The sequence below is a fragment of the Bactrocera dorsalis genome, unplaced genomic scaffold, assembly GCF_023373825.1.
Source record: "Bactrocera dorsalis isolate Fly_Bdor unplaced genomic scaffold, ASM2337382v1 BdCtg028, whole genome shotgun sequence".
In the NCBI taxonomy this organism is placed as follows: Eukaryota; Metazoa; Arthropoda; class Insecta; order Diptera; family Tephritidae; genus Bactrocera; species Bactrocera dorsalis.
Window position 1 is genome coordinate 113,606 of NW_026038079.1, and position 14,716 is coordinate 128,321.

Sequence of the window (14,716 nt, forward strand, 5' to 3'; positions counted from 1 at the left end):
CAATTTAGCGCCTAGTGGAAAAATTTTAATCCACAGGCACAGTACAAAATGGTCCTATGTCAATGAGACGAAGAAGTGCCCATAGTGCCGAGAATATTGCTGCCGCTAGCGCAACAAATGAGGATGACCCAAATCAGTCTCTCACACGTCGTTCTCAAGCGTTGGGCATCTCTGTAATGTCGTTGGGTCGAATTTTGCAATAAGATCTTGGCCTACATCCATACAAGATCAAATTGACGCAAGAGCTGAAGCCGCTTGACCACCAGAATTGTCGTATGTTCGTGAATTGCGCTGAGTGACAACCTGAAAATGATCCGACTTTTCATCGAAAAATGATATTCAGCCATGAGGCACATTTCTAGCCGAATGGTTTCGTCATTAAGCAAAAAATGCGTTTTTGGTCAGGCAGCAATCCACACGTACTCCATGAGCCAGCATTGCATCCCGAACAAATTACGGTTTGGTGCGGTTTATGGGCCGGCGGCGTCATTGGACCATACTTCTTCCGTGATTATCAAGATCGGTAACCGAAAATTGTTAGCCCGAATTGGATGATATGGACTTGGTCAATATGTGGTTCCAACAGGACGGCGCCACAGGCCACACAGCGAATGTCACAATCGATTTATTGAAAACCAAGTTTGGTGAACGTGTTATCTCACGAAATGGCCCAGTCAATTGGCCGCCTCGGTCGTGCGATTTGACGCCGTTAGACTATTTCCTGTGGGGCTACGTCAAGTCTATGGTCTATGCCAACAAGCCAGAGATGATTAATGAACTCCGTATGAATATCGAACTTGAAATTGCAACAGTAGCGGTCAATATATGCTTGCAAACCGTCGCAATTTGAGTTCAGCATCTGAACTTCTGCAAGCGAACCCGTGGCGGCCATGCAAAAGACGTACTATCAAAAAATTCTTAGACTTTTTGGTTGTTATTTTATACATATGGACATAATATTTTGTACATTTTCAAGTCTGCGCTCTGAATACATTTGAAACACAAACCATCTGTGTTAATCATTATCGGGTATAATCGGTTTGTGCAAGTTTTCCAAGTAAAAAAATATAGAGTTCTTAACTGCACTTAAGTATATCTACAATACTCTCATACATGTTGTTGTTTTTATTTATTTCACTGTTATTTAAATAGCACAAACAGGGGTTTTCGAATTAGTTTATCGTCTTAGCTTTATCACTGTGTGGCCAATGTAAACAGAAACTGTTCAACCTGCGCACCACACACACCATTTACATACATATCTGCTCGATGGGGGCACTAATTAGGCACACTTGCTTCCAATTTATAATTAAATGCAAAGCTAATCAATGAGCACATTGGAAAATACACATACATACACTTATACGTGCGAAAAACGACTAATTGCTCAGCAACAACAATAAACCAGCAAAACACTAGTAATTACTAAGCGAAATTAGTTCCAATTGGAATTTCACACTTTGAGATATTTGCTCAGAGGCAAGTGCGTTTTGTACTTGAATACACATGGATTTTGAATAAATAACAGCAGTAATAACAGAATGTAAAATCTAAGGAGCGTCTCAGAAAATCACTTAATTTAGTCCATTAGCAATTTGATCTAAACCCAACGGCAAATATTGCTAATTGATTAAATTAAGAAATCTAAAACTATAAATGCGCAGAAATAGGAAAATAGGAAAACTTTAAGCTGTTAAAACTAGGCAAAGTAATTAATTATTCATTTAAATATGTTAATTGTTGTTGGATTATAAATACCACAATTAATATGCAGTTACATTCACTTCTACCAAATAAGTATCGACCGAAAAATATTGGCTTGTTGCTTCGCCGTTTTAGAGGTCGTTGAAATGGAATGTTTAGAACCAAGTCGATTTCGATTAGCCTAATTGGTCTTACTTATATCAAAAACTGATTTATTAAATCAAAGTTACCACAGAATATTTAACCTTTCAAAGCGGAAGCAATAAATCTTAGTCTGCGAGTGAATTTCAAATAATTTTTGATAAAGTAAATCAAATTTCAATAAGAGTTTAGAATGTCGATATTCTAAAAATTTCGTGCTGATAATAATGTTTTAGAAATTTAATTGTTTTTATTGCAACACCATTTCTTTACACGTTTTGAAGAAAAAAAAAACAATTCTTATTTATTTAACGACTTAAAAGTTAGTCTTCATTTCATGGTTTATTTAGTAGCTGAACATTGGTTCTAAAAATGTGAAATAAAAAATACTTTGAGGGTTGTTTTAACGACAATAGTTTTTGCGAAAACTGTTTGGATAGATTTGAGCTTTGTAAAACAGACTTAAGGTAAAATAAACAATTGAAAATTTAATTCCTTACGGAGGGAACACTTCTCCAGCGAGCTGAATCGTAGTGAAAGCTTAACGCCAAGAGAAGGTGAACCCGATACCCCAATCAATGACGATGGAGCAGACGTTGAAGAAGTTCGAATAGCAATTACGCGTCTGAAGAACAACAAAAGAGGCGGGGGCCGATGAATTGCCGGCCGAACTGTTCAAACACTGCGGCGAAGAACTGATAAGGAGCATTCATCAGCTTCTTTGTAGAATATGATCGGACGAAAGCCTGCCCGACGGTTTGAATTTAAGTGTGCTGTGCCCGATCTACAAAAGGAGAGACCCCAGAATCTGCGCCAACTGCCGTGGGATAAGTTTCCTAAATATCGCATATAATGCCCAACGTCAACAAACTGATTGGACCTTATCAGTGTGGATTTAGATCTGGAAAATCAACAACTGACTAGATATTTACCATGCGCCAAATCTTGGAAAAGACCCGTCGAAAAAGAAACGACATTCACCATCTTTTCGTCGATTTTAAAGCTACTTTCGACATCACGAAAAGGAGCTGCCTTATGCCGCGATGTCTGAATTTGGTATCCCCGCAAAACTAATAAGGCTGTGTAAACTGACGTTGAGCAACACCAAAAGCTCCGTCAGGATCAAGAAGGACCTCTCCGAGCCGTTCGATAGCAAACGATTCCACAGAGCATCAACGGGTGTCATCTGGATTACATATGATAATTACACTGTGTATTTGAAGTTCGTACTAGTCTAAAACTGGTAAATTCTTTTGTAGGTAATATTTTAATATATATTTATCTTTTCTATACCCTGAGCTTATTTTGAAATGCGTTAACTAGGCCTTGGCAATCGCTAATTCTCACAGAATGCGCAATCGATATTTGTTTTCTTTTTTTTATTTTACTCTTTAAATATGCAAATCCCCAGTCCAACTGGCAGGTTGGGTCTAACAGCTTGGCTTGGAATTAATTGTGTCCGATTAGAGCTGAATGCTGTGCTGCTGCGGCTCGTTGGCTTTTTGAGTTTAGAAAATTAAGAATTCTGTAACATCCCGAATACTCACACATACATTCATAAGAAATAAGGAATGCAAGTGTTGAGTATTTCTTGCCTCACAAGGACGACGCACATATAAATTTGCATACAAATTTGACATGTAAATGAAATAGCAATATTTTCTGCAAAGCATTTAATTGAATTTAGAGCAAATTCGCATTAAAAATATGCAAATATTTCGCACGTTCATGTCCTTCGGAGTTCAGCAAAATATGCATGCGCCACATTCAAGGGCAATTGCGTTTGCATCTCATTGCAGACTAAGAGAATTCGTAGAGTTTCCGGGTTCAAGAGCAACAATTTATCGCCTGCATGCAAATTTACAACAGTTTGTTTATATACACACGCACATACATGCTACAAATATTTTGTTAACCTTAAGAGACACCTTCGCCGTTTATTTGCATAAATGCATGTGTGTACGAATAAGATGTAGATCATCCTATAAACACCAATACACACAAACAAGCAAATATCAGGCGTTAAATGTTCTATATGCACAGTAGATTAAGTTGTGTTAACAGCAGGCAAATTGTCAGTTATAAATAAATATTGCCTTCGCACCTACTCACGTGGGTAAAATAAACACACGCGGGTAAGGTAGGACCACCTTCAAGCGCGAATGAATTTTATTTGCACAAAGATACTAAAAATCACTTTAGAGGGACGGAAATTGTGATTTTCCCCCAAGAGGATCTTATTAGAAATTTTTCTAAATTTCACAATTCTTGGTTGAGGCATTCAGTATCAATTTTTGTGCTTGAAACACTCAAATGCTTTATTATGAGAAAGGAAAGCGTGGTTGACAGCCAATTTCAATTACTCTGAACGCCTTATATAAAAGGTCCTGCAATAATTTAACAATCATAGGTCTGAAATCATGTTACTTTATTGTTTTCCCAAAGGTGTAAAGAAGATTGATCGCATTGATCTTGGGTATAAAAAAGTTTATATAAAATACCTTAAGTTTAGTTGTTTAACTAATTAGATTTAATTGCTGTCTAGCTACTTACGAACCGAAGGTGTGAAACAATATGAGACGTTAAATAAGCTCATCAAACATACAATAAACATGTTTATGATCGAAGGTATATAACACAGACTAATTATAGACATGACTTGGCAAGTTACACACATTAAGAAAATGCAATAAATATTTTCTATAATAATTAATTTACTAATACAGTTAAATTGAGCTAATTGAAGAAGATAGTCTCTGGAAAGATATTCTTATTGATATTTTGCTAATTTATTTGATTAAAAATGTGGTAGAACACGTATCAAAGTAGTCCCCATTAGATGTAATACACTTATGCCAACAATTCCTGTCCTCGACTTTTCATAAGCACTTTTTGGAATGGCCTTCAGCTCTTCAGCGAATTTTGTTGTATCTCTTCGATCGATTGAAAACGGCTCTGAGGAACAAGAAAAATTAATCCCATCGAAAGCCGGTAAATACGGTGGTTCATTGATGGTATGCATTGCCTTTTTGGCTTTAAATTCGGTCACAATTGTGTCTCGATGGGAAGGTGTATTATAATCGTGTAAAGTCCAAGAATTGTTCTTCCACAATTGCGGTCGTTTTCGACGGATATTCTCACTCCTTATTGACCATCTGTCTCTCCGGAAAAAATTCATGATGCATCATACCAAGAATATCGAAAAAACAATAAGTATCAACTTGATTTTTGAACGTCTTTGGCGTATTTTTTTTTTTATTTCGGCTCTATTTTTTTCCGCCTTTCCAATGATTGTTGACTTGCTTGCATGTCTTAAACCCATGTCTCATCGCACATACCATATAATGCTCTCCATGAATATGGGATCGGAGTACAGGTACGGTGATCCCTTTGAAAAAAATTCAGCTTTATCAGGACGAGTCGAGAAAGAACGCGTTTCGTTAGGCTTGGCATAAAAAGTCAGCCACAATCATGCTAGAATGTGACGGCGTACTCAAATCTTTTGACACGAGTCTAGCTAGAACACGCTTCATGCCCAAGTCATTAACCAAAGTGATTAAGTTGATTCATACGAGGTGTTGGGATCCTCTGCTGACCATCCCTACATTTTTGAAACTGTGCTTATGTAACTTTTTCGTTTTTTTCATCATTTTCGGAGGAGGTTGAACGACTCGCATTATGTAATTTTTCGATGACTTCACGAACAACATTGAATGCTTTGTACCACACAAAAACTGGTGTTTGTGTTAAAGTCAACTCCCCAAAATGCATCTGAGACATTATCACCGAATCTTCTGCCGTGATTCCATTGGAAACACGAAATTTCAAACAAACTCTCTATGCAATTTTTTCGCATGGAAAATTCGCTAGACAAACCTCAGCAAATATCTGTCAATCACAAAATATATAAAAATAACTAATGTAGGAAAAAACTTGCAGATGCACCAGTCCTAGTCAAATTTGATCAGGTGTATACTCAACATCCTCATTCCCGGCTATCATGAGGTAAAGTGTACTACATACCATCCCATAAATGCGCCCACAGTAAAAACAAAAACATTTTCCACTCCAAATGCGTGACATAATCACGAAGATTCGTAAACTGATACTAATTTCTCTAAATGCCAGTGTGCCTTTGTGTATCAAAGAAGTCTCTTTTTTCACTGTTTGTATGTGAAATTAATATAGTTAAGTGTTAACGTCAGCAGCTGAGAGAAAAGAATTGTGGAATCTGAAATATGACACGATGGCAAATAAGACGTAAGAACTGGGTGACACTACAAAACCGTTACGGGTTGCACTTTATATAATGCCTCAAGCGTTCACATTTTTATGACGAAGAAGAATCGCTTGTGTAGGTGTTGATAAACGGTTAGGCAATCACACGCACACACACATTGATTACGTATTCTTCACGAGTGCTCCGCCTGGCACCCAAGTTTATGGCTTACAGGATATGTGGGTGTGTGTCCGTCACATAGGTGGCGACCAGTGTCAAAGGCTATTATGAAAGAACACAAACAATAACAAAAAGGATTGAAAATGAAACACAGTCGCAGACAACGATTACACTAAGCAGGCGCAATAAAAATAAAATGAGAATGTTCTGGGTGACCAAACGCATTCAATCATTTAAGGAGTGCAGGCAACAGATGTGGCAAAAGCATTCCTTGGAAGTGTGTGTGTGCAAATGCCTATGTGTATATGTTTTATTGGTGAATGGTGGCGGCAATCGACGATTTTAGTTACAAATATAGAGGCATAATCATACTAAATTTGATTGGCGATAGGGAAAGGGTAAAAATTTGTTACAGTGTTGGAGCTGATTTGACGTCAAAGGTTAGAAAAAAAATAGTTCACGAAATTTTGTTTTTTTTTTATTGATTTTTTTATTTAAGGAAATATATTTTCTCTGTTCAGAGAGAGAGAGAAACAGAGAACTAAACAGAGAAGGTACCATCTTCTGTGAGGGTACACAGCTACTGGCGTACGATATCGATATCATTGGCCTCAATACCCGCGCCTTTAGTTCTGCTTTCTCCAGAATGGATAAGGAAGCGAAGCAGATGGGTCTGGCAGTGAACGAGAGCAAGACGAAATATTTTCTGTCATCAAACAAACAGTCGTCGCACTCGGGACTAGGCTCCTACTTCACTGTTGAGACTCATAACTTCAAAGGTGTATGTAATTTCGTCTATTTAGGAAACAGCATTAACACCGATAACAACGTCAAACGTAATCCAACGCAGAATAAGTCTTGCGAGGTGCTACTTCAGACTGAGTAGGCAATTTAGAAGTAAAGTCCTCTCTCAGTCATGATGAGTCGACGTGACGAGTTTTCGAGAAAAAGGTTTTGTGGAAGATGACCTTTTGCACATTGGCAACGGTTAATAACGCAGGCATTACACAACATAGTTCAGCGAATCAAGAGACATCGGCTGCGCTGGCTAAGTCATATGGTCCAGATGGAAGAAAATACTTCAGCTCTGTGAGTATTTGACGCAGGACCAGGAGGAGAAAAACCTGGATACACTTGGATTAAGCGGTGTCTACGCCATTAAAGAAGAAGATGGCACAAGGTCTAGCTCAGAATCACAAGATAATCGTAGGCTAGGTAATCAAATAAAATTTTAAATTTCGTATATATTTTTTTCTGGCCTATAAATGGGCTATATATGTATGAAATGAATTATTATAAAAATCCTCACATTCTCTTATATGACCGTTTAACATATGTAAGTATGTAAGCTGCTTTTATGACACACCAAAATGGCAAGCACTTTCTCTGTTCTTAGCGGCTGCTACCGTTATTCTTACATAAACGTTGGAAGTTTTTACTGTTATTTTTATGACCTCCTTCTAGCAGAATCACTAGGCAATTGCCAACTGCAACAACAAACAGCGCAAGTCTACTCACGCTTATGTGACTGTGTGTGTGTGTTTGTGTGTGGAAAACTAGTTGGCAATTTTAAATGTTTTAAGCTGTTTACACCATTAACTTCTGACACGCTGTGTGGCAAAGGGCAAGCTGTTTATTTTCTATGCTCGTCGAGATTTGCCAGCGACAAGTCCACAAGTAAGCTGGAAATCTAGGAAACTTAGTGAAAACCGGCAACAGCAACAGCTCCGACTGTTAAATTTCAAATTATTTTAAAAACTTATATTTCTAACTGTACTTATTAAAAGCGATAAATATGTTCTGCTTTTGACTCAGTAGCACACAATCAACTCTACTTGGATGTTCTTGAGTACATTTAATTTCTGTTATAATATTTATATGTAAGTATCTTGAAATATACTCTTGTTGGAAATAGCGCCATTTAAGAATGAAAGGACGTAAAATTATATCAAAGGTTAACACTAACAACACTGAAACTGATATAATACCGATATAGTGGATGACGGTGCGTTTGCGACACCTAAGTTCCAAGAAATTCTGACGTTTTCAAGCCAAATTTAGTTCAGCGATGAGGCCCATTTCACAAGCACATGAAGCTCGTGATCTCGGCTACGTTTTCTTTCCACAAGATGGCCTCACTTCCCACACATCTGATCAATCAATGGATTTATTGAGAGAACAATTAGGATAATTTCACGTTTTGGGCCGGTCGATTTCCCAACAAGATTATTTCACACCGTTAGACTTTTTCCTGTTGGGATATGTATAGTCTAAAGTTTATGCGAACAATCCCGCTTCGATTCAGGTCTAGGAGCAAAACTTAACGCGTGTCATCCGTAGGTTACCCGTCGAAATGCTCAAACGAGTCACCGAAAATTGGACTCAACAGATGAACCATCTGAGATGTAGCCGCGGCCAATTTTTGAAAGAGATAATCTTCCAAAAATAAATTCCGAAGAATGTTCTTCTGAACGATAATAAACATTCCCCACTAAAGTTGAAGTTTCTGTGTTTATTTCTTTAAAAAAGTAAGAAACCTCGAAATGGATCACCCTTTACAAATCAACTTAAGCTCTTTCACATATTACTACAGATACTAATTTACATAAATATCCAGTAAAGCTCGTGTAGATTTGGCATTACAGAGCGAAACATGCTGTCAGAAATTTTCTCCTTGAGGGAGTTTTGATAACCGAAATCACATCGTTACGAACACAAAGCAAAACGGATTGCTCAAAGGCAACTGTACAGTTGCGTGAAATGTGCACAATTAAAGTTATGCAAATACATTTTGATAGTTGAGACGCATTTCTCCGTTATGTAACTATAACTAAATGTTACATACATATATACTTGTGTAATAATCCCTGAAGTTAATACACAAGGGACTGCAAACAGTACAAAGAGTGTTCTCAACCTCAGCATAAGAACTCCACCCTCCGTGTTTACTCAGTCGACTCCTGCTGTGCCACAATTCCATACAACAACCAGGAAATAACAAGTACAACAATAACATATGTAACTACTAAAATAAGGAAGTGGCAGTAAGCAATATGTATGTATAACGGAATTATATTTTTATGTAATGAAAACAACAACTTTATGCTCAAAAAATCTATAAAATCAGCAGTGACTTGAATTTGAGATGAGCCACTGGAAGTGAAAACTCGATTCTACTTCTTCCAGTATCAGAGAAATTGTGGTAGTTTTACAGATATAATAAGTTTATTCATAAAGAAAGATATTTGTAGAAGTCGAAATTCAGATCAATTGTCGTTTTCTTTGTGTAAGTTAATTTTTTGGCAGACTAAACCATATTCCCATTCCTACACACGTGTTTATTTTCTATGAAGCAGCGCTTTTGAATTCTCGAAGGTACTACTAGGTTCTATGCAGTTCTACCAGGAAGAAAAATTATCGTTACCCACGATAGTTATGACAAAATATTTTATAGCTAGAGTTTAAGGGTATATCAAGAGCTTCTAATTTGAGTGAATCATAATGCAAGAAGTAGATTTTTGTCGTTGCTCTTATCTAAGTAATGTTCAGGGTGGTTGTCATCAAAGTTATCTAATGGTAGGCCCTTGAACGGAGCTGTTTGGACCAGATCGGACCATAGGGAGAAAGGTGGAGGATTAGTTGGGCATGCAAAGAGGTGGTTAGTGTATGCAGGGACTCATTATATTTAGAATGTCAGGGTCGATTCTAGGTAAGTAGGAGTTTAACTGGCTACAATATTCAGAACGAAGTTGCGCAAGGGTCACATTACATTCTCGTAGCAACTCCAGCTCTTGGTCAGAAGTGGACGGTGGTTTGAGTCCAAGTTCGCCATCCACTAAAAGGGTGTTGGTGAAGGTATTAATAGTCCCACTGTGAACGGCGTCGACGTAGTCACGTAAGGATCTCTTGATGTTAATAAGAGACGGCTCTGCTTCAATCAAAGTACTCACTGAAGGTTTCTGCGAAAACATCCCGGTAGAAACTGCTTGGAGAGGAGAGTTTTTTAAGCGGAAACATACGGACCTTGTTGTGTTAGTGTTTGACCGGACATCAAGGGGCATCTTTTGTCAGTAAGAGTGCAGTGTTCTTACAGATCTGAAGCTGCTTCTTCTGCGTTTTACTACATCCAGATGACCACGCCTATGCATCGTAGTATAGTAAGAAGTAGGTTTTACGCATCTGGCATTTCAAGTGATTTGAAGGTTTTGTGTATTCTAAGTATTTTCAACACAAAAATTGCTCTGCTTACAGAATTCACTTCATCCCTGTTTTCAAGTTTGTTCTATCATCATTTTATTATTGCAAATAAGTTCTACTTAAATTGATTCGGTTCTATTTGGGATCTGATGTCGGATGATATTGATAAGTCTTATACTTCATGCGATCTATGAGTGCGGACATTCTGAAGAATACAATTTATCTCTGTCTACTTCCATGCCACCATCTTACTGCTGTAAAGACATTTTTTCTAACACCCGCTTCCACAAAACGCCAATTTTGCCAGGTGGCGGTATTACGGACAAAATTTGTTCCAAAACCAAGACCTCGAAACGCGAGAAAATAAATAAAGATTTGAAAGTAGAGAAATGCATACTATAACGATTTATTATAATAGTCCAAAGAGTCCAATATCACGCACCAACCAAAAGCACAAACAACTTTTCAATGCCTCAAAAGACCATAAATAAGTGTGGCAGAATCGTTGAAATCAATACACTTGTTGTTGTTTGTTATGTTTTTATTATTCCATTGACATTGAGCGATAAATGGAGCAGCAACAACTGCCAACACGTGCCCCATAAAAATCTTAAATAAATAAAAATAAAAACAAAATCAAATGCATTACAATCACGCATATATCCATACACAAACACAAGCGCATATATCCGCTCAAATGCAAAATATGAGACACGAGTTACAACATAATCCAGTTGCATAAGCTGCAGGCGATGTTCGCAGCTGTTGAGCCTCAGCTGAGCGCCATTTCAGGAGGGGGTGCGCGGTGGCACAATGCATTCGCTAACAAATGCACAAACGCCACGCAGCGCTGAGAAGGCAACACGAACCACAACAACAACAAAGTGGAAATAAAAACAAAATTAAAAGAATTCCCCGCGTTGCAGTTGGCAACAAAGCTTGGCTGCAGTTGCTGTGCTGCTCTCTGCGTGCCACAATGCACGATAGTTAACAGTCTGTGCTTGCGCGTGTATGAGTGTGTGCGCTCAAAACGCTACAAAAGCAAAATCTATTAAGAAAATGGAGGAAAAAAATTGCGGTGCATGAAAATGCAATGCAATGAGCAAAAACTTGTGGATGAGATAATAAATTGGAAGAACAACAACGACAACGGCAATTCCAATGCGGCAGCAATTGCAGCTAGAGTTGCCAATTAAGTGGAAAAATACAGTTTTGGCTTGCTTATTTTAATTTCTTTTCTTTATTCCTAAAATTTATTTAATTTATGTTTTATTTATTAATTTATGTTTTAACTTATGCTTAACTTAAATTAATTATATTTTTTTTTTAATTTTATTTGTTACATTTAATTTTATTTTATTTTATTTTATTTTATTTTATTTTATTTTATTTTATTTTATTTTATTTTATTTTATTTTATTTTATTTTATTTCATTTTATTTTATTTTATTTTATTTTATTTTATTTTATTTTATTTTATTTTATTTTATTTTATTTTATTTTATTTTATTTTATTTTATTTTATTTTATTTTATTTTATTTTATTTTATTTTATTTTATTTTATTTTATTTTATTTTAATTTATTTTATTTTATTTTATTTTGGGGGCAATGAGCTCCATTCAACCATGTCGCTTGCGCTGGCTGCGCTCCAATAGTTCGCTGGCGACCGCAACATGTTGGCAAGCGAACAAAACACAACATTGAGGGGGCAATTGTGTGCAGAAGGGGGCGGTGGTAAAGTTTAAAAACAACAGAGAGCACATGCAGCGACTTGTAATATGGAGAGGTGTATATGCCGCCTTTTAGCGCTGTAATCTCTATCAGTGCAAAGTTGCGCTACATTTTACGGGTAGCAACAAGTTGCCGAAACATTGATATCAATACTGGTGCTGAATTGTGTGAAGGTGCACATTTTATGTTGCCAGCCTTCAGTATATGTCCATATATAATTCTCGTTAAGCCAGCTGAAACCGAGAAATGTAGGAAGGTGTAAATGATTCTCTTTTACTATTGCTGAAGGCATTCAAAACCAGTCGAGAGCCTTGCATGAAAATAGCATATTGCTAGAAAAGAGCCTACTGAACGTTTCTGTGGTGTGAACTGGCTGTGTAGAGATATGACGCAAGTTTTTGTAAGATCTCACGTCATGTTGGCAGTTCCTTAGTACAAAATCCACTACTTGAGTTGGTAGCAACGAATATCATTGCTGTAAGGTTAGTCCCTATTAACTTGTTTGTACAAGAAACTTTAAGCCAGGCGACAGAAAAGGCATACATAAATCCACCACTCTCAGCACGAAAATGAAGAGTTCTCTTTTACGTTTTTAAGGGTTGAAATGTTGACTTTCTGCAACTTGTTGCATTTAAAACTGGCGCTACCATGCCACCAAGCGTATCCTAGCAACGCGCAAAAAGGATGTGTGGTAAACAAATATTTTTCAAGCCACAACAAATCAGTAAGAGCTCCGTAGTGAACGGTCGAAGAATTTTGCGAAAACTTGCGAGTTTAATTGGAAATAAAGTCCGAAATATTCACCGCTGATTTAGAATAAATACAATGTCGTTCAAGGATGTGCGCGGTAAGTGTAGTATTTGATAGAAGTCTAAGATTTTTTTCCGACTTGCTTCTGTACACAGACCTCGCTGAGCACCTCAAGCTACTTGGCTATCCGCATGTGTTCCCCCTGCAGGCACTGGCCAACAATTTCGGAAGCCTCGCTTCATTTCACGTCGTCGCCGAGGTGCTGCAATGGTTCGCAAGTCTGCTAGAGCCCGGTGTTGTGCTTGCTGGCAGCGTGGACACCGAGAACGACCGCGTGCTGCTCATACGCTCCGCCACCGAGTTTTTCGTGACGAAATCAGCCATCAAGCTGAATCCGCGCAAACTGTATGCCTCAAGCGCAGTTACTGCGGCAGAGCTGCAGAAGATCACACGTATGTTGATAGCACCACGTCAGTCGGCAGGGGACAAGGATGAGGAGGAGAACTACCGCAGTCTCAATCAGGTCGATATCGGCGATAAAATGGATGATCTGCGGCGCGCACGTGAACTCTCTGCGGACTTAACGCAACGCGGTACAGCGCTACATGAGCTGCTCGCCAAAGAGATGCTGCATAGAGAAGCACGCCTGGCGCAGGCCAATCGTCCGATGGAATTGTCTTCGGCCGAGCGTACGCTGAAGAATGCTATTGCAGCCGCACAGCTGAAACTGCAGTCCAGTCGCGCACAGTTGGAGAATGCGCGCGTGGAAATGAACGCGCTATCTTCGAAGTTGCAACGCAAACGCGCCGAGCTGGAACGCACTAAACAGCGCTTAGAAGCTCTGCAGAAAATACGACCCGCGCACATGCAGGAGTTCGAGGAATGTGAGAAGGAGTTGCAAGCATTGTTCCAGAAATACTTCTTGCGTCTGCATGTGCGCGATGCCTTGCGTGCACAGTACGAGGCACGCACCAAGCGTAGCACCCCTGTGGCCTCGCCGCTACTGCAAAAGCCGCAAGAATCTTCAATGCCCTTTATACCAGAGGGTCTGATAGAGGACGATGATGATAATAATGGCGAAGAGGAGCTTGATGGCAGTGGCGTGTTGCGCCGCGGCAATTTTGGACTTGATTCTGAGATTCCGGACATCCGAGATGAGGATTTGATGTTGCGCAACAGAAAATCTTATAACGAGTTTATGGATGAGACGACGCGACGCATGAGCAAGCGACCGGGGACGGCGACTTCCCGAAATGGTCGCCCGATAACTGGACGTGCGCGACGACCGACAGGCGTCAATCATGGTGATCGCGCCACAATTGATGATGTAGGCATGGCTGACGTAGGTCCGTTGGGGAGCACGCTAAGCAATCGTGCCACATTGGGCGGTGAGGATGACGATGATGAGAGCTCATTCGGAAGTTCGGATAGTGAGTTGGGCATGGGTGGTCTACTTAACATGGGGCGTGGACCGCCTCCAAGCGGTCTTTTGGGCAATCTCAATGCAGAATTGGGGAGCTTCGTCGACGATGATTGTAAGTGAAATATTAGAAATAGTTCTTAAGAGATATAAATGCTTGAGTTATAATTTTTAGTTGATCTCAATTCGATGGACGATATAAGCATCTCGAAGATCACCGGAGAGCTACCAATGCGTCCAAAGACGGCAAGCAAGCCCGAACACCACAGTGACGAGGACTTCTAGAATGCCATGTGCAGTGTGCAGCGGAAAACAACTTTTTAGCGTTCAATGATCTGAAGATTTTACTGATGACTTCTTGGTGTTTCTCTA

The 14,716-nt window shown here is 38.8% G+C and overlaps 1 protein-coding gene across 1 annotated transcript; it reads left to right on the plus strand.

Moving 5' to 3' along the window:
• Positions 1-12,855: 12,855 nt before the first annotated feature.
• On the plus strand, positions 12,856-14,715 carry LOC105232272 (clusterin-associated protein 1 homolog). The gene is made up of 3 exons (XM_011213924.3): positions 12,856-13,021; positions 13,080-14,459; positions 14,520-14,715. The coding sequence occupies exons 1-3, from the start codon at positions 13,000-13,002 to the stop codon at positions 14,627-14,629; spliced, it is 1,512 nt and encodes a 503-aa protein (XP_011212226.2). The 5' UTR covers positions 12,856-12,999; the 3' UTR covers positions 14,630-14,715.
• Position 14,716: the final 1 nt, after the last annotated feature.